Below are 23,806 nucleotides of genomic sequence, written 5' to 3' on the forward strand. Positions count from 1 at the left end.
TTTTTTTTTTTTGGGGGGGGGGGGGACTTCCAGCCCCCCCCCCCCCGGATATGATATCTAATGGCGCGTCCCTAAATGTAGAGCCCCGGTCCTCAATCCGTATTATCATCAAATCGGACAATTTCAATGCATGTTCATGAATATGCAATGACAAGATGATGATGTCATCAGGCAATTGGTTGGTTACTTTTTTGCAGACTGCACTTCATTACAGCGAAGCGCGAGAAAAGCAGAAAGGAAAGCAAGATGGATTGTTTTTTGCGTTTCGTGTGCAAATGTCACGTGCCAAAAACGACATTTTACATGCTGCTGGATCTAGGAACAGAGGCTTCTTTTGAGACATTTCGGTAATATTACTTTTAATTGATAACTGATACTAGTATAATAACATCCCCAGATTTTCTGTAAGCACGAATCACTATATGTGACCATGATTTCTGTGCACCCTGTGTGCTATGAAACGTAAACAATACCCACGTGCGGGTGAATGTTGACGCCAAGACTGCACTGCCACTGGTGAGTGGTGGTGATGCTGATGAGAGTGACTGCAAAGCCAAAGCCGAAAGGCGAAAGCACGCTAGCTCAAGTCTAGGCTATATACCGGTACCCAGTTGTTGTGTGTCCGGACAGGTTGTGTGTCCGGACGATCAATTTTAGAAAGTCATTTGGAAAAAATTACAAGCGAAGTTTCATCAAATTTTAGTACAAAATTTTAGAAAATATTATAGAGAACAAAATAGAAGATGATTACAACTATTGAATTCATATTTTTAGTGTAATCTTAAGACAATAAAGAAGGCTTCAAAAATAATAAAAGTGTCCGGACACCCGATCCCCCATCCTACCTATGCCATGGTATGGACTATGGATACCTATGCTGGCTATGGACATGGCTATAGATGCTTCTGAACGCAGTCTAAGACTCTATATTCAGCTCCAAATTCTGTCTCCTCTTTAGGTTGGCCGGATCATATCCTGGTGGGTCAGCGTCAAACTTCACACTCACAGTCACACTGTCACATACCTCACGTCCTCAGGCTCAGTCGATGTTCGTGCAGGCTCCACTCCACTTCACTACCGCTACACTACGCTCCACCTACCCGAACATCGGGACAGTGAACTAGATCGGATATTCCGAGTCATAAAAGGTGGGATGGCAATCATGGTTATTGTAAAAATTAAAGAAAAAAAATATAAAGAGGGATATTAATGACTTAATATCTTACTTTACACCCGTATTTCACTCCATGTCCATCTTCCGGTTATCCTCAAAATTGGTGATTTTGGGCCAGTATCTTTTTCCTCACACGTATTATTCACGGCCGATTTCAAAACATCGCATGCGATCGGTCGCTGATCGATCGCGATCGCACGCGATGTTTTGAAATCGGCCGTGAATAATACGTGTGAGGAAAAAGATACTGGCCCAAAATCACCAATTCTGAGGATAACCGGAGGATGGACAAGGAGTGAAATACGGGTGTAAAGTAAGATATTAAGTCATTCATATCCCTCTTTATATTTTTTTTCTTTAATTTTTACGATAACCATGATTGCCATCCCACCTTTTATGACTCAGAATATCCGATCTAGTTCACTGTCCCGATGTTCGGGTAGGTGGAGCGTAGTGTAGCGGTAGTGAAGTGGAGTGGAGCCTGCACGAACATCGCCTGAGGTAACTGTCACAGACACAGGTTCACATCTCCAAATCCAATACAAAAAATAGGCAATACTTATCGTTATCCAGTCCATTCTCGAAGTTGTGGAGACTGTCACTGGGTGCATAATTCATTACTTAAGTTAGGCTATTCCAAGGTTTCCTCATTCTAAAGAATTTTTACGTTTCTCAGTTACTGACCTCTGTATGTACAATTTTTTAATCATGACCTCTGCCCTGGTAGGCCCATGCACCTGACCCATATCTGGCACTACCTCTTGCGAGTCTTGTTCATACCTGTGAAATAACTTGTATGTTTCGATCATATCCGGGTCCGAGGACACTCCCTTGCGGTATTCCGCTGGTTACATCAGCCCAGTCAGAGAACACACCATTCACACAAACACGGTGCTGTCGACCAACAAGAAATGACCTGACCCACTCACATATGAGCTTAGATATGCCAAATCCCTCAATTTTGGCTAAAAGTCTCTGGTGTGGGACCTTATCAAAGGCTTTCATGAAATCTAGGTAGATAACATCAACTGCACCACCAACCTCCAACATATTTGTCCAATCATCTAACACATTGAGTTGATCATCCTGATACAAATCCAAATTGTTTTGAACTGAGAAGGTTGTTGCTCCTCACATGCTCATTTATTTCATCCCTCAGGATAGACTCCATGATTTTACATACAATACATGTAAGACTTATTGGTCTGTAGTTTGAAGGGAGTTTACGATCACCCTTTTTTAATACTGCACTGACGTTGGCTTTTTCCACACATTTGGTACTACGCCTGATGCAAGAGATTTTGAGTAAATAATACTCAAAGGTTTTGCAAGAACAGGTGCCAGTTCACGCAAGACACGGAGATGCAACCCATCTGGCCCTGGTGATTTTGATATATTCAAACTCTCTAATTTCTTTACACACTTCAGTAATAAATTGTGTCTAGAATATGAACATGATGTTTAACAGATGGGAGAGGTCCATCAGGATCTTTAGTAAAGACACTAGAAAAATGTTTCAATAGTGCATTTGATTTCCCTACATCTGATTCTGTCAATGTTTTACTACTTCCAGTTCCATCCTGGTAGAGTGATGGTATTCCACTCTTTACTTTTGTCTTGTATTTTGCATACTGCCAGAATTTCTTAGGATTAGATTTTACTTCTTTGGCAATGTTTGACTCATACGTTTTTGACAATGTCTTGTCGCTGTCTTCACTTTATTTCTGATTGTGTTATAAGTTTTCTTCTTTTCTACAGTTTTGTCTTTAATTTATCTTTCCCAGGCTCTGCTTTTTCTTAATCAATTTCAAGGTGTCGTAATCAACTGGGAAATCATTTCCTTTGCCCCATGCATGTTTTCACATGTTACTACAGAAGGAATAAATTCATCATACTGACTGTATTAAACACTGCTCATCTAATAAAAGAGAGCAAATGGAGTAAATTAAGAAAGTCAAAAGGGGCCTAAGCTTTCGATCCTAGCAGAATCTTCGTCGGAGGCAAAAAAAAAAAAGAAAAAAGCTTAGGCCCCTTTTGACTTTCTGTATTAAACACTATTATAAAATAGGTGTATTATTTCAAGCATCGCGATTGGCCAATACGCTTCACATGACATCCAACTTTTTTTGTGCGTTGCATGGCAGTGCGAAACGAAAATTGACATTGCACGCTCAAGCATTTCCACTAACGCACTCGGCTGCATGCATTATTTGTATAATAGTCTACACGAACCCAGCACTTTTGATTTAAGGCTTGTTTAATTTACCTAAACTTTAAAGCTACACTCTTTGTTTAAATATTTGAACATATTTTTTAGTCTAATCTAAAGATCATTACCCAAGATTAAAAATAAAATATCAAGTTCAACTTCAAGTATGACGCTGACCCCAAGGCAAAGGGGGGCCAGTCAAATATATTGCCGTACACGTGCGTGACAAAAAACATGTTTAAAGGGGTGTTTTTTCAGTTTTGGACGCGGACCACGCATGCACTCATTAAGGGTATAAAAAACACAGATTTTCAAGAAAAAGGGTGGTTTTGAAAGACTGGTCAATGGTCAATCGTGGGGTCAATCGTATTTAGGGTATTTTTTTTCAAAAGCTTGTATTTAAAGACTAGAGCCTAGCCAAACGTGTTTAGGGTATGTTTTTTCCCCAAGCTTTTTCCTCAGGGTCATATTCTGGCGACAATTTGTTTAGGGGCCAAAATGTGTAAATGAGGCATGCAAAAAACTTGTTTTAGGGGGTTACTTTGCACAAAGAGAAAAAACTTGTTAAGGGGGTGAACATTTGGAAATTGGTCAGGCATGTGTAGATCTACAGCAATACATTTGACTGGCCCCCTTGGGACGCTGACCCACCAGGACATTATCCGGCCAACCTAAAGAGGAGAAGAAATTTGGAACCGAATACAGAGTCATAATGACTTCGTTCAGTATATTCCCTAAGTAGTCTATCCCTAAGTAAGTAAGACTTTTGTGACTCTTGTCAATAAAAATAGATTAGCCTAACGTCAGATCTAGAATCTATCTCCACCTGATTTGGAAGTTGGAAGGATTAATGACAACATTAAGTCTTAACATTAACGTTAAAGCTACGCACTCGATTTGTCATGCAAATATTTTTGTTTTTCTTGGACTCAATGTCTAACGTTAGATCTATAACGTCCATGAGGGTGATGGGGTCAAAAGGTCAAATGATAATGTGCAAGTTTCTGTTCAACTTGCTCTTATTTCTGCATCAATTATGTTGAGATAGGTACATGGATCTATATATGATGTGTGTCCATGAGGGTGGTGGGGTCAAAGGTCATCTAGGGGCCAAAAGGTCAAGTTTTTGTTCAAATTGCTCTTCTTTATTTCTGCATCAATTGTGTTTACGCTTGGTACAAATAACCATTTGGTAATCTGCTACACATGTTTCCATGAGGATGATAAGGTCAAAAGATTACATGTATATTGCATATTTTTTTATCAGGATATCGGGCGAGACTCGTTCGTGAACCACCTTGTTTTTCAAATCAATTTTAAGTTGGGGTAGACTTGTCCATTAAACTTTCAAGGCCTTTTGCATGTCAAATTCTACCCTCGCAATTGTGCTGATAATGACCAAAAAAAATAATATGACGGCCAGAGGTGTTATATATATTTAGTCAGTTTGTTGCCCTCGATTTTTGCACAGGGCTTTGTGAAACCGTTAACAGACTAGATCACCACCATTTATTTGGTCAAAAAGATATAGGTTCTAGTTTGAGAAATGGGCCCCTGGGTTCTATCTTTCTCAACACTGGTGATTTAAAAACTCTAACATACATCATAAGTGTTAGATCCAGATTTATGTATCCACTATTTCAAAACATTGAAACCACAATTGCAATATTTATGGATCCGGTGCATGGTTATTTGTGAAATTCTTATTTTCATTCAATAAAAAGTGATAATACATTTATTTGTAAATAAGGCGAGAAAATTCTGTTTTCATTGATTATCATTTTTTTCATACGCCTGTCCTAGATGAGACGTATTATGGTATCACACTCGGTGTCCGTCCGTCCGTTAACTTTTCCTTGTAAACGCGATACCTTCAGTTTGACTTAAAGGAGAATGAAACCCTTGAAACCAGCTGAATCCATATCAAAGAGAAAAATCAAAGAAATATATTGTTGATAGTTTGAGGAAGATTGAATGAATAATAAGAAAGTTATGAGCATTTGAATATTGAGATCACTAATGCCATGTAGTTCCTCCCATTGGCAATGTGACCAAGATCTGTGATGTCACACACGTACAACTCCCTCATTACTTTAGTACTTATTTCACTTATATTCTCAGTTTTATAGAGTCTATCACAAGGTGAGGTGTTCTCTTGTACAGAGGTTTCACAACATTATATCATTGATGAATCGTTTGTCATATGATTAGAATGAGCAAAAAGATATTTTTTGGGGTATATTTTCAGTGTCCAAAAGGGGAGAGTTGTTCATCTGTGACATCATAGATCTTGGTCGCATTGCCAATAGGAGGATCTCCATAGCATTAGTGATCTCGACATTCAAATGCTCATAACTCTTTTATTGCTAGTCCTATTTTACTCAAACTTTTGTTGATCTTATTCTTTGATTTTTCTGCTTTCACAAAAGCTAACTTGCTCCAAGAGTTTCATTCTCCTTTAACCTAGGCTCATATAATTTGGTGTGTATGATAGAAGCATATTGATTTTGAGAAGGTCAAGGTCACAGTTACATATTTTCATCTTACCATTCTGCAGTCCTTGTAAACGTGATAACTTCAGTTTTTCTTAACCTAGGCTCATATAATATGGCTTGTATGATACTAGCATGGATCCCAGGAAAGCCTATTGATTTTGAGGTCAAAGGTCAAGATCACAGTGACATTTTTTCATCTTACCCTTCTGCAGTCCTTGTAAACGCGATAACTTAAGTTTAATCTAACCTAGGCTCATGTAATTGGTGTGCATGATACTAGCATGGATCCCAGAAAGCCTATTGATTTTGAGGTCAAGGTCACAGTGACATATTTCCATCTTACCCTTCTGCAGTCCTCGTAAACGCGATTACTTTAGTTTAACTTAATCTAGGCTCAAATAATTTGGTGTGTATGATACTAGCATGAATCCCAGGAAGCCTTTAGATTTTGAGGTCAAAGGTCAAGGTCACATTGACATATTTTCATCTTCCCCTTCTGCAGTCCTTGTAAACGTGATTACTTCAGCTTAACTTAACCTAGGCTCAAATAATTTGGTGTGTATGATAGTAGCATGGACCCCAGGAAGCCTATTGTATTTAAGGTCAAGGTCACACTGACATGTTTTTATCTTACCCTTCTGAAGTCCTTGTTAACGCGATAACTTTAATTTAACTTAACCTAGGCTCATGTAATTTGGTGTGTATGATACTAGCATGGTTTCCAGGAAGCCTATTGATTTTGAGGTCAAGGTCACAGAGACATGTTATCTTACCCTTTTGCAGTCCTTGTAAACGTGATAACTTCAGTTTAACTTAACGTAGGCTCATATAATTTGGTGTGTATGATACTAGCATAGTAGCATAGATCTCGGCAATTCTATTAATTTGGAGGTCAGAAGGTCTTAGGTGAAGTCGCCACCTTCCTCTTTTCTTGCTTGACCAATAAATCCATTTTCCGTGCTACCGGCAGGCATATTATGTGCTCGCCTTAGCGACACTCTTGTTGAGTAATTTTTGGTGTCCATATTGTTTGCGCAAACATTGAGGGGAAATGAAAATTATCGACAAGTGAATGTCAATGCCACTGAGAATATATTGTGAAATGATTCCAGATATTGAGGTCAGTCTTGTATCTTTTGGGGGCTGTGTATCAAAAGTCATTGGGCAAAATCACAAACTGAGGTCACTCTTTCCAGAATGAGTTGATTGTGGTATAACTAGTGCTGCAAGTCAGGCGCCATGTTCGGGTTCGGTTCGGCAAGGTTCGGCAGAAATTTGCCGAACATTGGTTCGGTTCGGGGTTCGGTAATGATAGGCTGATAAAGCTATAGTTCATTCAGCTCAGGTATACGTAGCGTACCGGTAGACAATTTGTACTTGATTGACTGCATGTGCTCGTGTGTACCTCTGTCACATCAAACCATTTTATCTCTATCTTGTTGACATGAAACTATGAAAGTTATAGCGCTCAACGAATCAACTGTTATCTCGAATTTGATTATCTGATGACAGGTTTATTGGGTAACTCACAGTTCTAAAATGGCGACTCTTCCTAGTCGTCCATACCTGGACCACACTTTGGATACTTGCCAAACGCTCGCACTCGTACCAGCTAGCGCTAGGCTATGCCAGCGCATGCAGCTCAGTCCCCTTGGCCTTGTAGCGGCACTCTGAGCTCAAACGTGATTGGCAATTGCATCACATACGAGGCGGCCAGCGCCAGTGCACTGAACTGTAGACATAGTAGGGCCAGGGGCGTGTCGAAGAAAGCGTGCTTATGTAATCCGCCTTTCGCTAATTGGCTCGATGGGTGAACTAAACCACCAATCGCATGTCGCTGATTGTCGCATCGGTACATACAGCCACGTGCTTTGTCTGCTCGCGAAACTCAGCTCACTGATTGAAGAGCAATTCCCGAGATTTCTATGATTTCATTGGTCAGATTTCATTCGACCATGAACATACAGACCAAGTGGGATGCAAAGTTTTACGACTGCAATGGGACAGGGGGAGTAGAGTGATCATCGCATTGTTTATGGTTAATTTGAGAAGTTGATAAGAAAGGAAAAAAAAGTAAAGATTGTGGGTCATTTTCCCCCAAGAGATGAATGTTTCCGCATGGCTTTATCTACATTCAACTTGTCAATGAGGGAAAGGGGATCTTGCTATATGCTATACCGTAATCATTCATGAGTGTTTGATTTTTATTTTCATCTGATTGTTAATAATAAAAAAGATAACTTCACCTCATCTCATTTCTATATTATTTGTTTTGCGTCTCTCCTTTCCATCTCTAACAGTCACTCACTTTATTTCCCACTTTCACTGGATCTCTCGTTTTCAAAACTCTTTACTTCTCTCTAAAATCATGAAAACTAGACAGTAGCGAGCCGACACCTCAATAATAATGTCAATCACCTCAATCAGATCTTTATTCTCCGCCGCAACAATACACGAGTTACGATCTTAATCACATCGTATCGTAATTCGTAATATTAATGGTACTTCATCTTTCACTTTCAGTTTATTGAGCTCGTTCATTCAAAATACTTTGAAGATTTTCAAACAAGAATCTTGTTCGCCACCTAAAAACAACAATATTTTAGATAATTAGATTTAACCAATGAACACTCATACAGTTTTGGTTTTCTTTACCATGCTTCGGCGATTCGGCCACAGAGCGAGAGATGATGAAAGCCAGTAAAATGATAATAGCGCAAGCTCGCGCAACATCGTTCATCGGATCTCCTTTCTTAATCAGGGCCGTAAAAACCACAATGTCAACATGAAAATGAAAACAAAATCTAGTAACCGCAAAATAAGCGCATACTTCCAACATACAATTGCAAAGAAGATTAAATAGAGAATGCACAAATATAATGATTAGAAAGGGTGTAAACTTATAAATTTATTAGCTGAAAGCCGTTTTTTTTTTTTTTTTTTTTGCCGAACTTCCGAACCAAGTCTTAGTGTTCGGTTCGGTTCTGTTCGGTTCGGAAGTGCCATGTTCGGCGAACTACCGTTCGGTTCGGCGGTTCGGCTACAGCACTAGGTATAACCCAAACATATTGCTTTGCATCAGAAATTTTAAAGATGTAATTAATTTTTGCTGGGTCATTTATTATTCTTTTTGTTCACATCTATCCCCAGGTGATACAAATTGATATTAGATTCCAAGATGAACTCTGGTCCGTGCTTCAGATGCGGTAAGGGTGGGCATATTGCCCGTGATTGTCAGAATGAAATGAGAAATGGTGACGACTACACTAGGACTGGATTTGGGGGAGGAAGAAATAGAGGTATGTATAAAGCTTAAATAAGATAAAGATAAGATTCTCAAAATAGAATACACACAACCTTGCAATATTGATTATGAATGAAAGATTATTATTTCACTTGCAGTGATGTGTAGAATACTTATAACAAATTTAAATGTGTTCTGCAAAAATATGATTTTTTTTATTTATTTAGATATTGACCAATAAGCAATTGATGACTTCACATCTTTAGTTAATTATTAAGATTATATTTTACTTGGTTAAAAATAAAAACAAAAAGAGAAAAACAGTGGTGGCATTATGCATTTATAAAAAGGTAAATAAGTACTCACTGAAGAGAAATTCTGGAAATTTTTACATAAATTTAAATTTGAACACTATCATATCATTCTTATTTATTTTTAGGTGTGGTCAAAGATTTAGGCTAAAACATATCATGACATAGAATTGCATTATTTTTAATGTAATTTTTTGTTGATAAATTGTTGTTTGGCTACGTTTAGGTCGTTTTACTAATTCCAATGGGTCTCTCTTGTCCAGTAAGTATTGCTTGTTGCCATCTTAGACCAATTGATGCCGTTCTGCATGTAACTGTAAACATTGTAGATACATATATAGGCCTACCTGGTGCTGTATACTATACACAGACTATTTTGAAACCTGCTTTTGAAGTCATTGTTCACATGAATTGAACATTGACTTTGTCTTTTGTTACCATTTTGGTATGATAAACAACTGGGTTGGGTTAATAGGCTGGTTATAATCTCTTCTGTAGTGTGGTTGACTGTATTTAGGTTACTGCCCCAGGGGAATGGGTACTTCGGTGAAAACCACAAATCCCTGATAATTAAGCATATGGCCTATGGGAAAGTTGTCCTAACGTTGAGGCCTGGAAGGAAAACCCGGCTTGATCTTGGACCAGAAGGTTTAGCAAACAAAACTGGATCGGCCCAGAATTCGGAGCCACCACACAACACAGCCTGGCCTTGCTAGGTGCACGCTAGGCCCTATTAAATGCACTTTTATACCCCGCGATGGCAGTGAACTAATTCAACGTAAATTTTTGTCCAAATCAATTCCCATTTAACGATCTTAATGGCACTTCCAAGGTAACGGAGTGACATTCAGAAATAAATTTTAGCATTCAATTTCAAACAAATTTATCGACCATTTTTTATCATTATTTGCAAAGAAATGGTACCTGACAGTAGTTCCTGAAACCTACTTTTTAAAATGATTACATATGTTTCAGCGATCCACTTAATTAATGAGATATGAATATTCATAAACATGGTTACGGAGTGACAGATTATGGACATGCATTTTTTAGGATAAAACATATCACTCAAACTCTGAATATTAAATGGCTATCACAAGTTTAAGTTATTGATTGGATTCTCTGTTGTTCTAGCTATAATATGCTGCATTACATTACAAAATTGGTGTATTTTTATTTTTGTTAATTACGACTTAAAACGTAAACCCATGCACGGTTACAGAGTGACGGTTACAAAATGACATCTGAAATATCCACACACAGGCAATGTAAAATGAACTTATATTTGAACATTTTCTTTTAATATGATGTAAAATGATGACCTTCAGATTATCTAAAAGAAAATTTTACAAAACAAGCAATAGTTTTCTCTTAAATTGACTTTAAGTTTTAAAAAAGATATGTAGTCCCATGTATAGAATTTTGGTTTGGTTTGGATTCTTCTATAAGGAGATGCAAAAGAAAACCAAATTTGTGGCTAATTATGTTCCCCTTTTGTATTAATGAAATTCCATATGAGTTTTGATTAAAAAAAGTTGGTCCAGATTTGAAATAGAGCCAATATAAATTTTTGGAAAATGTCCACTTTTGCTTGGAATTGCCCTTAACATACCGGAGTTTCAACCCTCATTGAGCATCAGGAACAGCTTTATTTTGGCTTCGATCTTGATTTCATCAGTTGAATTCTCAGATTTAGGGCCTCTTTCCGCCGTATATTCTTTTGGATATGTGCAGAAATTGGCGATTACAACTGGCAAACACAAAGTCAACAAAGTGTTGCTGCCCTCTATGTTCGTTTGGTGAAATTTTCACTAAGAATTCAAACGAAGACATCGCGATCAAAGCCAAAATAAGGTATTTTCAACTGCTTGATGGGGCTGAAATTGATGTTAAGGATCAATTAAGTTCTATTGTCTGGGAGTAAATGTGAGCCCAGTTCATGCATGGAGGTAAATAGTTACATTATCTTGCTGTTTATTTGGTATTTTTTCAAGACTTATTACAGCTTCTGATCTCTGCTGTTTTTAGCTCTCAACTCGCTGGGTTCGGAGTTCTAGTCCGGCCCGGCTCCCAGTATGTATACCTTGTCCCTTGTCAAAATTTACTTTCCCAGTTGCCAGTTTGAAATCTACATAGTCTCAGGGATCTCAAATTTAACCCTATCTTAACTGGGCTATTTATACTGGGGGAGGGTCAATTTGACCCCCCCCCCTCAGAAACTGGCTGTTGATTGCGCAATTGCCGCGAAAATTTGCACGCGCGTAGAGCAGGATGTAAACTTCAAGACAGTACAGTAAACTTTTCAAAAAATTGATTGCTTTATATTTTTTAGATTAATTAATTTTGCAAATAAGCGTATGAATTTGGCCCTAAATTTGTTTTTTTGTGTATGTTTTTGCCTTTAACCCTTTTTATATAGCTAGTAGAATGCTAATTTTTGGTGAACATGTACATTTTTACATTTCTAAAAAAAATTACAAAAAAATAATTAATTTCCTATGTATTTTATTGTTTTTATTCTTATGTATTTCTTTATTTTTCAAACCTTTGTTTTTTATTGTTTTGTTTGGATAAAATTTTTCGGGGACCCTTTTGTGATCATGAATAACATAAATCCATCTAAAACAACGAAAGTAAAAATAATCAAACATTTATGATTTTTGGTTGAAAAACACAATTTGCATTGACTTTGTACTCGGAATCACGTTTTTGAGCAATTTTGCGCCTACAAAGTATTGCATAATTTGCAGAACCACGTACCTGGTCGTCGTAAATTTGGTCTCAAAAGATGAGCAAGGCTTGAAAGTAAAAAGTCAGTGAGCAGCGCGGTCAAAAAATTTTGCACAGCGGTGTAGTGACAAAATTTGTCAAGGCCCCCCCCCCCCAGTTTAATAAGGGTTAAAGCAGTCATAACTTTCTTATTGCTTGTCTGATTTTTTTCAAACTTTCACCATTCTGTTTTGTTTATTTTTCTCATTTCCAACACAACATTTTATGACCAAGGCTGTATTCCCTGTAATATTGCACATTTGACAACATGTTCATTATATGTAGTGCGTCTTTTTTAGGTAGGGTTTTTTTTTTCATTTGTTTTTTTGTCTTTTTTTGCTGCTGTTAGCATGCAATGCATGCTTGATGCTTGTAGACTTACATGTACATACTATTTGTCGAGTAGTTAACATTTTATTGCCATTTGTCACTCTCAATTTTGACAAATTAAGATGACAGTTATGGTGTCTTGCCCTTGCAACCCTTACAATGGATATGATATAAGTTTACATGATGAAGTCACCTTTACTTTTATTTGTGGAACTCTACAGAGTTTGCTGGAGGCAGCATGGTTTGGGGTCGTCTGTCCTTACATCTGCCCGCTATGTTTCCTTTCTCATGATTACTTAGACCGTTTGAACCTAGAGGAATCATCCTTGTGATTATCTGATTAGTTTGGGGGGTTATGACTAATTACGGCAAAGGTCACAGAGATCACATACATCAAATATCTTGTTCTCACAAATGATGATCTGATTAGATTTTTTAGTCACAATGTGAATGATCACGGATTATTTGAAAATTTTAGAAGTTATAAAGAATATACATGTATTTTTGATCTGGTAATTGCATAGTATTAATTTTGACAATGTGTAGTCAAGATTCCAAGTTTCCAAAAGCTGACAAGAGGTTATAAGGATGAGTTGCAACTTTTGCATGCCTTAAAGTCTCAATGAATATAGATCCAGCATTATATTGAAGGGTGTTATTGGTCTGTAAGACAAGTGTGGAAATTATTTTTACATTTATGAGATTGATAGTTCTTTGTTTTGAAGTTGAGATAAGCTCCAGTGGCTAATGTCCTGTGGAATAATAAATGAGAGCTGTTGATCTCAAAGGTTGCTGAAAGGCACAAGAAGGTCAAAGATTACTAACAGGGTTCAGCAATTGTTATTGGTATTTTTGTTTTGTTTTGTCTCAAGCAAATTCTTTTCAACAATGTTGCAAAATGTAATTTTACAATTGGCAATTTTGTCAAACTGGGCAAGGCATGTTAAGCCTATTACTTTTTTTTCTTCTAGCCATTGAACTTTTTTTGGTAACAAAACATTGATTTTTATGTTATTCAGCTAAAGCCAAATGTATTTCTGATCTTGTTTATGCTGTTACAGATACTAGATGCTACAAGTGTAACCAGTTTGGTCACAGGGCCCGTGATTGTTCAGACACATCTGAGGAGGGTAAGAATAACTTATGATCTAACATTTGGCAAGTCATTTCTTGGTACATTCTGAATTTTACCTGACACTTATCAGACGGTGCTTTCTTGTAGGATTTGGGTGAGGTTAGGCATGATGGAAACAAACATTGGCTAGAAAGTGGACATCACATCAAACTCCAAATAATATTTCCTCTTGCCAAGTACAATGCAGATATTGAACCACTTCATGTGCAACATTGACTCAAGATTTTCAAAGAAATTATGATAACAATTTGAATTCAACAATCTTAGTATTTTATAATCAAATTATTTTTTTCCTATCTTAGTTGCTTTCAGAATCGGCACTGCTGCTATATTGGATTGCGTAATGCAGGCGATACTGTCAGAGGTGTTGCACTTGTTAAAAATTTGCAGCTTTCAGGTGGATTTCAAGTTGTATCAATTATGCAAAATTGATGTGTCACATGCTTCATGTCTGAATATTTTTTGGTCAAACTCGTGGCGTAATGAAGTAATTATAATGTCACAAGTCATGGTGACTGATGAATGGTACATACATGGTTCTTTATTTCCTTGCCTCTATTTGGTGCCTCATATTCCATTGACTTTGTACATAAAATGTTGTTAAAGGTCAATCCATCCCAGAAAAATGATTATTTGAATAGAGAAAAATCAAACAAGCACAAAGTGAAAATTTCATCAAAATTGGATATAAGATAAGAAAGTTATGCTTATTTTTTACAAAATAGTTTTATGCAAAACTCAGTGACATGCAAATGGGAGAGTCGATGATGTCCTTCACTCAATATTTCTTTTGTTTATTATTGTTTGAATTATACAATATTTCAATTTTTACAGACAATAAGGACCAACTTGACGTAACCATAAACTGTTAAAATAATGGCAATTCCACATGTTCAGGAAGGAATGAAATTTTGTTTCACATGACAATGAAGAGAAAATTAGAATTTTTCATATTTTGTGTAATAAAATACAAAAGAAATAGTGTGTGACATCAGTCTGCTCATTTGCATACCAACCAGGATGCGCATATAACTGTTCTATGAAATTAAGCAAAACTTTAAAATGTCATAACCTTATTTTCCATCCAATTTAGATGAAATTTTCAGTGTTATGCTTGTTGGATTTTTCTCTTTTTATTCAAATCAACTTTTTGTTGGGGTGGACTTGTCCTTTAGGCTGTGTTGTGTGATATCTGAATAAGCCTTCACTTCTTTCAAACCAGATCTCTGCTATCGATGTGGAAAACCAGGGCACATCTCCAGTAGCTGTCCAAACACCGATATAGAATATGGTAAGTGCCTTAAAGGGCAAGTTCACTCAACAAAAAAGTAGATTTGGATTAATGGAAAGAAATCACACAAATATAATAATGAAAATTTCATTAAAATCAGATTTGACATTACAAATAGGGACAGTGATTTTCCGCGATCGCGGAAAACGGACGGAATTCACGGAAAGGCCCTTTTGAAACGGAAAGTGGCATTTCAAACGGAAAATCACGGAAAACGTATTTTCCCTCAAAATACACAGAATAGCAACAGAAATTACTCCAAAATCACAACAAAATGAGAATATTAAATGGCCCCAAAAACCCAGAAAACACGATCTCACTTCGCTACTATCATGACAATTTACACATCGTGACTGCACTTGACATCAGCACACTCGATTGTACCCCGCACCGTAGCCGTACCCGGCCGGCCGGGTGTTGGGCTTCACATGCACACATATCGTTCAACTCCTTACACGGTCGTGTGTTGCTGCCCTCTACGTTTGAAGATGTAACAGCACGATATCGTGGTCTTAAAATCCAAGATGGCGGATTGGCAATAGCCGTTGACTGATGATAACGATGTCCAAAAAACCCCAAAATTATCGATGAAATATCATTTCACCGTGAAATAATGCTAATAATATGAAAGGTGAGGATGTATGCATGCAAAATGGGTGTGTAAAAATATGTTATGCACCCGCATAGATCCGATTAGAACGGATTTTATTGTGTTGTTGGAACAGTAGCAGATACAAATTTTGACCAGTGCGAGTATGCGTGTTGTGATTTTGCTATTCGTAAACGGAATTGTCACTTTTCCGTGTGTACAAAGTCTATGGGGAAACGGAATTTCCGTTTTCTGACATGCTGAAACGGAATTTGAGATTTTCTGAAACGGAAAAGGCAATTTTTGAAACGGAAAATCACTGTCCCTATACAAAGATATGACATTTTAAAGTTTTGCTCATAAGAGCTTATATCCACAGCCTGGTTGGTATGCAGATGATAAAAGTGATGATGTCACCCACTCATGATGGCAGTCATCGGTCCACCAAATCAGAAAAAAAAATGCATAAGAAATTCAGTGTCGCCAAAGACTATGAATTCTCGATCAAGTTTGGCCTATATTTTTTTCTAGATCTGTATATAAAATTTTTCATATAATATTTCCAAACCTCAATCAACCAAGTAGAGTTAGGAAAATAATAATACAAATTATCTGCCTGAAACTAATCCCTGTGCATATGCGCAGCCATATTATTCTGTTTGTGACCAACAAACATAGAGGGCGTCAACACTTTGCTACATAAATGCTACCGAAAAAAACAAAATGGCTGCAAATAAACACAGGGATTATACATTTTGGGCTGATACATATCAAGAAAATTGAGAAATCTGCTTCGCAGTTTTTTCATTATACCTCAGTCATTTGCTCCTCAGTGGCCCTACAGAGAGTTGAAAACAGCGGATTTCAAAAAAAAATTGTACTAGTTACATAAAGGTAGTTTGAATGAAATTGAATAAAATGGCTGTGTTCGACTCGTGTACTTAGAGCTTACAGCAAATGTGACTGAGGTATATTCGGCTGATCGAGGTTTGGAGATAATATCTTATGAGGAATTTTATATATACAGTGCGTCCCACAAAAAACGAAACCGAGATTTATCAATGATTTATCATAATTTAATCACAAATACAATAGACAAATGACCTACCATTGTAAAGCTTAGAATCTCCTCTTTCATCTGAAATTACTTAGATTATTTCTCATTCACGCATGAGTGAGCAAAAACAATTTGAAGAGGGGATACCAAAAACTCATTTGGCGGGCTGTATCTGGGTTTCAAAAAGAAAACCACATTTCTAAAAACTTGGTTGATAATTTATAGTCTTTGGCGACACTGAATTTCTTCTGTCTGTATTTATTTTAGCAGTCCACCGGTCTATGCCGTAAATAATCCCGGGCGGTCACCGGTAAAAAAAACAAAAAAACAGGATGACCTGGCTTATTACTATATCTTCTAAAGTGAAATACATACAAAATTTTTCCCCATAATGTGAAGCAAAGTTTGATTCCTCCTTGAATATGCTGGATTGCCACTGATGCAACCTTTATTGATCTAATGAAGCTGCTTCATATTGGCAATCTAAAAAAAATTAAAATGTGCTATATTTCATATGATATGATAGAATACACAAGAAATAGTGTGTGACATCAACTCACTTTTGTATATTACCCATGTTGTGCAAATGTATTTCTGATTGGTCCGATTTATTTCTTCATACATACGCATGAGAATTTTTCGTTCGAAAAACTGGCGTCATTTCATTGTCGATAATAAAAAACAACATCCAAAGCACGACGAGAGTCTATAGGCGAAGCCATCCACAATTTGTAGTCTTTGCCACATCAGACATATTGCTTGCATCAGCATAACAGCAAAGACGATAACTGCAACCTTCGCCTAGATTATAGGCTACTGTTTTGTGAAAATGAGAGAATTCTTATTTTCATAGATCTCCTGGTTGCAATGTAGATAAAAAATGGGATGGGGCTAATGATAGTCTTGGGTATAAAAAATAGCTATTGTCTTGAACGGGTGTTATTTAGACTTTTGTCGATTGTTACTTATTTTTTCAAATGACCATTTCTCCCCTCTTCCATCTTGTATAGTCAAGTGTTACAACTGTGGGAAACAGGGACACATGAAGAGTAACTGTCCTGAGGGTAAGGCTTGCTACAACTGTGGGAGCAGCAGTCATGTGAAAGCCCAGTGTCCAGAGAATGGAGATAGCAGAGACTATGGAAGTCGTGGAAGATCAGGTGGTGGTGGTGGTGGTGGTTCAGCCTGTTATAACTGTAAGGAGGAAGGTCACCAAGCTTATGCATGCCCCAACATGACTTGCTACAAGTAAGAATAATTTGACTTATGTCATGTTTCCTTCTTAAGCAAGCTTAATGTTTCACCAAATTATGTAAAGGCCATGTCCACCACAGTTGCAAGTGGATTTGATTCTCCCCCGGCGGTGTTAGGGTTAATGAAAGGCATGATTTGTTTCTTATGTAATCATTTGAATTGCCATTACTGTATCCTGTTGTGAATCTGAAGAGCCTCCTTATATTCAATTTTAATCAGATATTCAGTGTTATATGCTTTGATTTTTAGCTCATCCAGCCCGAAGGGCCAGATGAGCTTGTGCCGTGGCGTGGCGTCGTCCACAATTTCAAAATGCTTCTTCTTCGCCATTTCAAGTCCGATTTCAATTGTTTGCTTTATATGATAGCACTAGGTGGGGGATTCAAAACTTCTACACAGAATTTTGAAACTCATTAAATATGCTAATTTATGCGCATTTTTCAAAATTCACAAAAGATGCTTCTTTTTCTTTATTTATTGACCGATTTTGAATTTTTTGCTTCCATCTGGTAGAGCTTTATGAGGCTCACCAAACTTATACACAGAATTTTGAAATTTTGACTAGAACAATTTTTATGCTAATTTATGCTTAATTTATGCATATTTTTAAAAATTCACATAAAATGCTTCATTTGTTGACCGATTTTGATTTTTTTTTTCTTCCATCTGGTAGAGCTTCATGAGGTTCACCAAACTTTTACACAGAATTTTTAAATTTGGAGTAGATAATTATTTATGCTAATTAATGCAAAAATCATAAATCACAGAAAATGCCTCTTCTGTATTTGTTGACTGAATTTCAAAATGCTTCTTCATCATTTCAAGTCTGATTTCAATTCTGTTTGCTTTATATGATAGCATAAGGTGGGGAATTCAAAACTTCTTCACAGAATTTTGAAACTCATAAAATATGCTAATTTATGCGTATTTTTAAAGGTCAAGTCCACCCCAGCAAAATGCTGATTTGAATAAATATAGAAAAATCAAACTAGCATAACACTGAAAATTTCATCAAAATCTGATGTAAAATAAGAAAGTTATGGCATTTTAAAGTTTCGCTTATTTTTCACAAAACAGTGATATGCACGATGCAAATGAGTCAGTCGATGATGTCCATCACTCACTATTTCTTTTGTTTTTTATTGTTGGAATTATACAATATTTCATTTTTTACAGATTTGACCATAGGGACCGACTTGACTGAATCATATAGTATTAAACAATGCTTATTCCACATGTTCAGGGAGGAATTAATCACTGTTTCACTTGACAATGAGGAGAAAATCAGAATATTTCATATTTTATGTAATAAAATACAAACGAAATAGTGAGTGGATGACATCATCAGTCTCCTCATTTGCATACCAACCAGGATGTGCATATATCTGTTTTGTGAAATTAAGCGAAACTTTAAAATGTCATAATTTTCTTATTTTACATCCGATTTTGATGAAATTTTCAGTGTTATTCTTGTTGGATTTTTCTCTTTATATTCAAATAAATTTTCTGTTGGGATGGACTTTCTTTTAAAAATTTAGATAAAATGCTTCTTCTTTAATTGTTGACCGATTTTATTTTTTTTTCGTCCATCTGGTAGAACTTCATGAGGTTCACCAAACTTCTGCATAGAATTTTGAAATTTTCAGTAGAAAATTATTCATACCAATTTATGCAAAATGTATTCATAAATCACAGAAAATTCCACTTCTTCTTTATTTTTGTTCCATCTGAGAGCTACATGAGGTTCACCAAGGTTCTACACAGAGTTTAGAAATTTTGACTAGAAAATTATTTATGCTTAATTTATATGAAATTTATTAATAGATCACAAAAAATGCTTTTATGTCATTTCTTCATCAATTTCAATTCTATATCCTCAATTTATGTCACCAATGTAATTCACTACAGTGTCAACTGGGCTGAAATTAAAATTGTGTTAAATTTTGTTGCGAGATGCTGGATGAGCTCCACATCATTGATGTGCTAGTTCTCTTTTCATTCAAAAGTACTTGCTTTTTGGGTGGCTTGAACTTATCCTGTTCTACTTTGTGACATATTAGGAAGTGATTTGAAATAATTTTTTGCTTCTCAGTATAGATGTTACCAGAAACATGTCTTTGAATCATCAGTCCTTTGAATTTCGTTCTTGTAATAAGAGAACACTTAGCGTATGAATTTCAAACTCGTTCCAAGTACACATGTACATATATCACAGAAGTCATCATAAACCTAAATATACCTTGTTCTTTAAAAAAAATGTGCCGACTTACCATAATTTTTATTGTTTCGCCTATCTTTGTTACTTGCGAAAGGCACAATAGAACATCATCCATTACCTAGGAAGGAAAAAAATGTCTGACTGACAAGACCTTTTTTTTTTACTCCCGTTATGGCATACAAAATTTGTTTTGGCCTTACCAAGAAACCATTTTAAGCATCAACTTTAATCTGTTTGTAGAAGTTATGTGTGATGACACTATCTGTTTGATGAGTGTTTTTTTTTTTCAATCATTTCAGCTGTGACGGGAAAGGACACAAGGCTTGTGACTGTCCTGAAGGAGAGAGTCAAGAGTACCGGGGTTACCGTGGAACGCAGAAAGATACCAAGTGCTACAACTGTGGCAGGATGGGCCACATGGCTCGTGATTGCAGTGGCAGCGCTTGAACCATCAAACCCCACTCCGGCTATCTCCACTAAAACCTTGTTGTTTCCAGTCAGTTGATGGGGGTAGGAAAGAAGAGATATGAACTATTGAAATACAAAGTTTGTTTTTTCTTAAGTGAAAAAAAAAAGAAAAGAATGTGAGCATAATACATTGAGACAAATTCAACTGACAAAAAGTGGTGCAACCACTTTGATTATCATGTTTGGTGGTGTTGATAATCAAAGAAAAATAAATGTGAAAATCAAGCCTGATGTGTGGAAAAGTGGAACACTAGGGTGTATAAAGATGCAAGATGCCGGAATTGGCCGTCATAGAAGCAGTGTGGCAGCTGTCTAGTGTGATTCTGGCAGGCCTGTGCAGGAAGAGCACAGTTCGGTGTCGAGGGGAGATATGGGAGATCAAAGAAAAAAAAAATTCAAATGACCTTGTTTGGTCAACTGATTAAGATACTGGGTGATGGTGTAGGAGTATCTAGTGGAGTGGAGTTTGGTGATGAGCCCAATCCTTTTTAACAACATGGGATAGGCTTTCTTAGAGATATCTTAAGTTTTCAAAGCAGATATTAGTTGTAATGGTGTTCAAAAATAATACAATCATATATGGATATTGCAGAAAAATGATGGTTTGCGTTTGGATTTATGTTGCTTGTAATATTCTTTTATTCATTTTTTTTTCCCTGCTCTAAAATTATAATTTGTCACCTAAATGAAGTGAAGCTTCTGGATGTTCTAACAAAGCAGCTGAGCTTGTATGTGTATATTATGATTATCATAAGTTACAAGTGAAAATAAACTTTTTTAGTTTTTAGATTGTGCATTACACCTACATGTAGGTTAGTGCATGTCTTATGCACTATAGGAAAGAGAATTGAAAAAAAAGTAAAATATTTTTTTTCTATTATCATTAATACAATTCAGAATGAATCATTGGATGTTGAGTACAACTGGCAATTTTTTTTTCAGGGGCTATTTTTCACAACTTACAGCCTGAATTTGCAACATTGGGTAAGCTTTAATATTGCAATGAATAAGGATTTCTAGTTTCCATGTTCATTTTTTGTTTACTCTCATTGTTTAGATATTTATAGTTCCAATACAGCCATTGATAAGGTGTTCAAATTGCTGTTTTGAATGTGATTCATGTCTAGTATTTAATGTTAGTGTTAGTATGGTTAATTTCTCATAGATGATAAGTGTAAAGGGATGGAAAGAATTAAACAAGTACGATTTGTTTTTACAGAGTTCTTTGTAATTTATATATCCCTTTTAGTTAAGGCGACCGCACACCTTACGATTGGTCTGCGACTCGATTTTGGAATAAAATGTAGTAGAATTTGATGCTAATATTGAGACTTGGAATATCTTACTGTTTAATATCCTAAATCATCGTACAAATACCTATGTTAAATTCTGTGACTATGCTATCATCCTTCTTAGAATAAAAGCAAATTTAATATCTAGTCGTAATGACGTCATAGCAGTCGTACGATTTGCTACGATTTGAAACTAATTTGGCCTTTTCTCCAAAATAAAGGCTTGCAATCTTTCAAAACGGTTATATTAGTATTCTTTCCATTAATTTTAACCTCAAATAAAATGATTTGTTCCATTCACATTTTCAGAAAATGAGCAAAATGCGATTTGTTCCAAAATCAGATCGCGAACAGTCGTAAGGTGTGCGGTGGCCTTTAAGCAGGTACATTGCTATTGCATATTATTGTTTTAATATGACCATCTTTATTCCTGAATAAATTATGTGCCTGTGTAACTAATAATGAGATACATTACCATTTTGCTTCATGAATGAAATTAGAATCACATTTCTTTTCTCTTACAATGCATTCTATATTTTAGACTTTTACAGGCCTATCAGGATTTAAAATTATTTATGAAGGATCATTTTCTAGTAGCAGTGTTTCGTTCACATGGAAAATGATACATGAAATGTTATACTTAACGAATGTTAATGGTTTTAAGAATTTTATTCATGTATGTTGTGTCAGTGTTAAACAATTAAAATCTTAATTTTCTGCTGGGTGTATTTTATTATTAACTGCACACTTCCTGGTGTCATCCAATGATGGAATTATTTTTTTTGATACCCATCAATCAATAAAACAAAATGGAAATAAATGACTGAACAATTTTGATTTTGAAACAAAAGTTGATATGATGGCTGCTACATGATGCAGGGAAGTGACCATGATTTGACAAGTATCAGTGTGGCCATGTACTATCATTCATTGCTTTTGTAAATATTGTTTGTATGGAAAGGGCAGTTCAGATTTCTTTTGTTGAGTAATGGAAAAAAAACAAGCCCTGATCACTTCTGAATTTTTCTTTCCGAAAGTGGCTGAAATCATCTTAGTTTTCTGAAAATGCTGCATCGTACATTAATAATGTTCCATTTAGTGCATCCTGTAAAACAAAACATTGCTATCAATAACACAAGTCAGTGGTGCTGTGGATCGTATTTCTATGGTGGTTCTTCAAATACAATTTTTAGCTTAACATTTCGAAGTAGAAAAGAATGGTGATAAACCAACAGAAAGTAATATGTATTTTACGTTGCATCATACCACTCAAGACAAAGGTCAGTGTCGGCTTCATGTAGGCATTGCAAAATTGTTGATAGCCATAATTCTTCAGAAAACTATGTCCATTGTGATATATGTGGGATTCAATATACACTGGACTAAACCTTTGAACAGAAGGCAAGAAGTATCTGAGCTGAAGTGAGGTCTTGGCAATCATTAAGAAACTAAATGGGAGGGGGTTGTAATCATATTTGTGTGTCCATGAATGTGACCCTTATATTATTATTGGACCAGCAGTTTTATCAGTGGCACTTGTGAAGACGCCTCCTTGGATCCAGGGCCGACATTAACCTTTGATCCCTGTTTTATTTTGATAATTTAGCCCTGTTACAGTCATGTATCATATTTACCTGCTGAAGATCATATCTGTGCCCGTAGCTTTGTACATAGTTTATGATCTGGAAACTTTAAAATGTTTGATTATCCACTTGACAGAGAAGATCAATTAAGAACACTTTGAGTATAAAGTAATAATTATTTGATGTGAATGGTTTTATTTAAAGAGTTTGATGTCTGTTATGTGAATGAAAGTGCTTGATTTGTCTCATTAGCTGCTTGGGATGTGATGTGATTGATCTTCATGAAGCATTAACTGCAATTATCCTCATAATTTAAACACAGAAAGTTACAGTTTCTACATACTTTTCTTTGGGGGAAACAATACATTATATTCTCCAGTTCCATGA

At 36.1% G+C, this 23,806-nt stretch overlaps 1 protein-coding gene across 2 annotated transcripts; it reads left to right on the forward strand.

Annotated features, from left to right (window-relative positions):
• The first annotated feature begins 202 nt into the window (after nucleotides 1-202).
• On the forward strand, nucleotides 203-23,594 carry LOC129257236 (uncharacterized). 2 transcript variants are annotated; one of them, XM_054895519.2, is made up of 6 exons: nucleotides 203-347; nucleotides 9,029-9,177; nucleotides 13,594-13,662; nucleotides 14,890-14,958; nucleotides 17,615-17,852; nucleotides 20,376-23,594. In XM_054895519.2, exons 2-6 carry the CDS (start codon nucleotides 9,057-9,059, stop codon nucleotides 20,521-20,523), a joined length of 645 nt encoding a protein of 214 aa, XP_054751494.1. In that variant the 5' UTR covers nucleotides 203-347; nucleotides 9,029-9,056; the 3' UTR covers nucleotides 20,524-23,594. The 2 variants fall into 2 exon arrangements, with proteins under 2 accessions (XP_054751494.1, XP_063953135.1); XM_064097065.1 differs by lacking the exon at nucleotides 14,890-14,958 and having other exon boundaries at nucleotides 211-347.
• Nucleotides 23,595-23,806: the final 212 nt, after the last annotated feature.

The sequence above is a fragment of the Lytechinus pictus genome, chromosome 3 (assembly GCF_037042905.1).
Source record: "Lytechinus pictus isolate F3 Inbred chromosome 3, Lp3.0, whole genome shotgun sequence".
In the NCBI taxonomy this organism is placed as follows: Eukaryota; Metazoa; Echinodermata; class Echinoidea; order Temnopleuroida; family Toxopneustidae; genus Lytechinus; species Lytechinus pictus.

Bases quoted from the DNA above. Each gene is read 5' to 3' on its own strand.
- LOC129257236 (XM_054895519.2), top strand. From the start codon at position 9,057: ATGAACTCTGGTCCGTGCTTCAGATGCGGTAAGGGTGGGCATATTGCC. The intron at 13,663-14,889 runs GTAAGAATAACT...CTTTCAAACCAG, and splicing joins TTCAGACACATCTGAGGAGG to ATCTCTGCTATCGATGTGGA. The intron at 17,853-20,375 runs GTAAGAATAATT...CAATCATTTCAG, and splicing joins CCCAACATGACTTGCTACAA to CTGTGACGGGAAAGGACACA.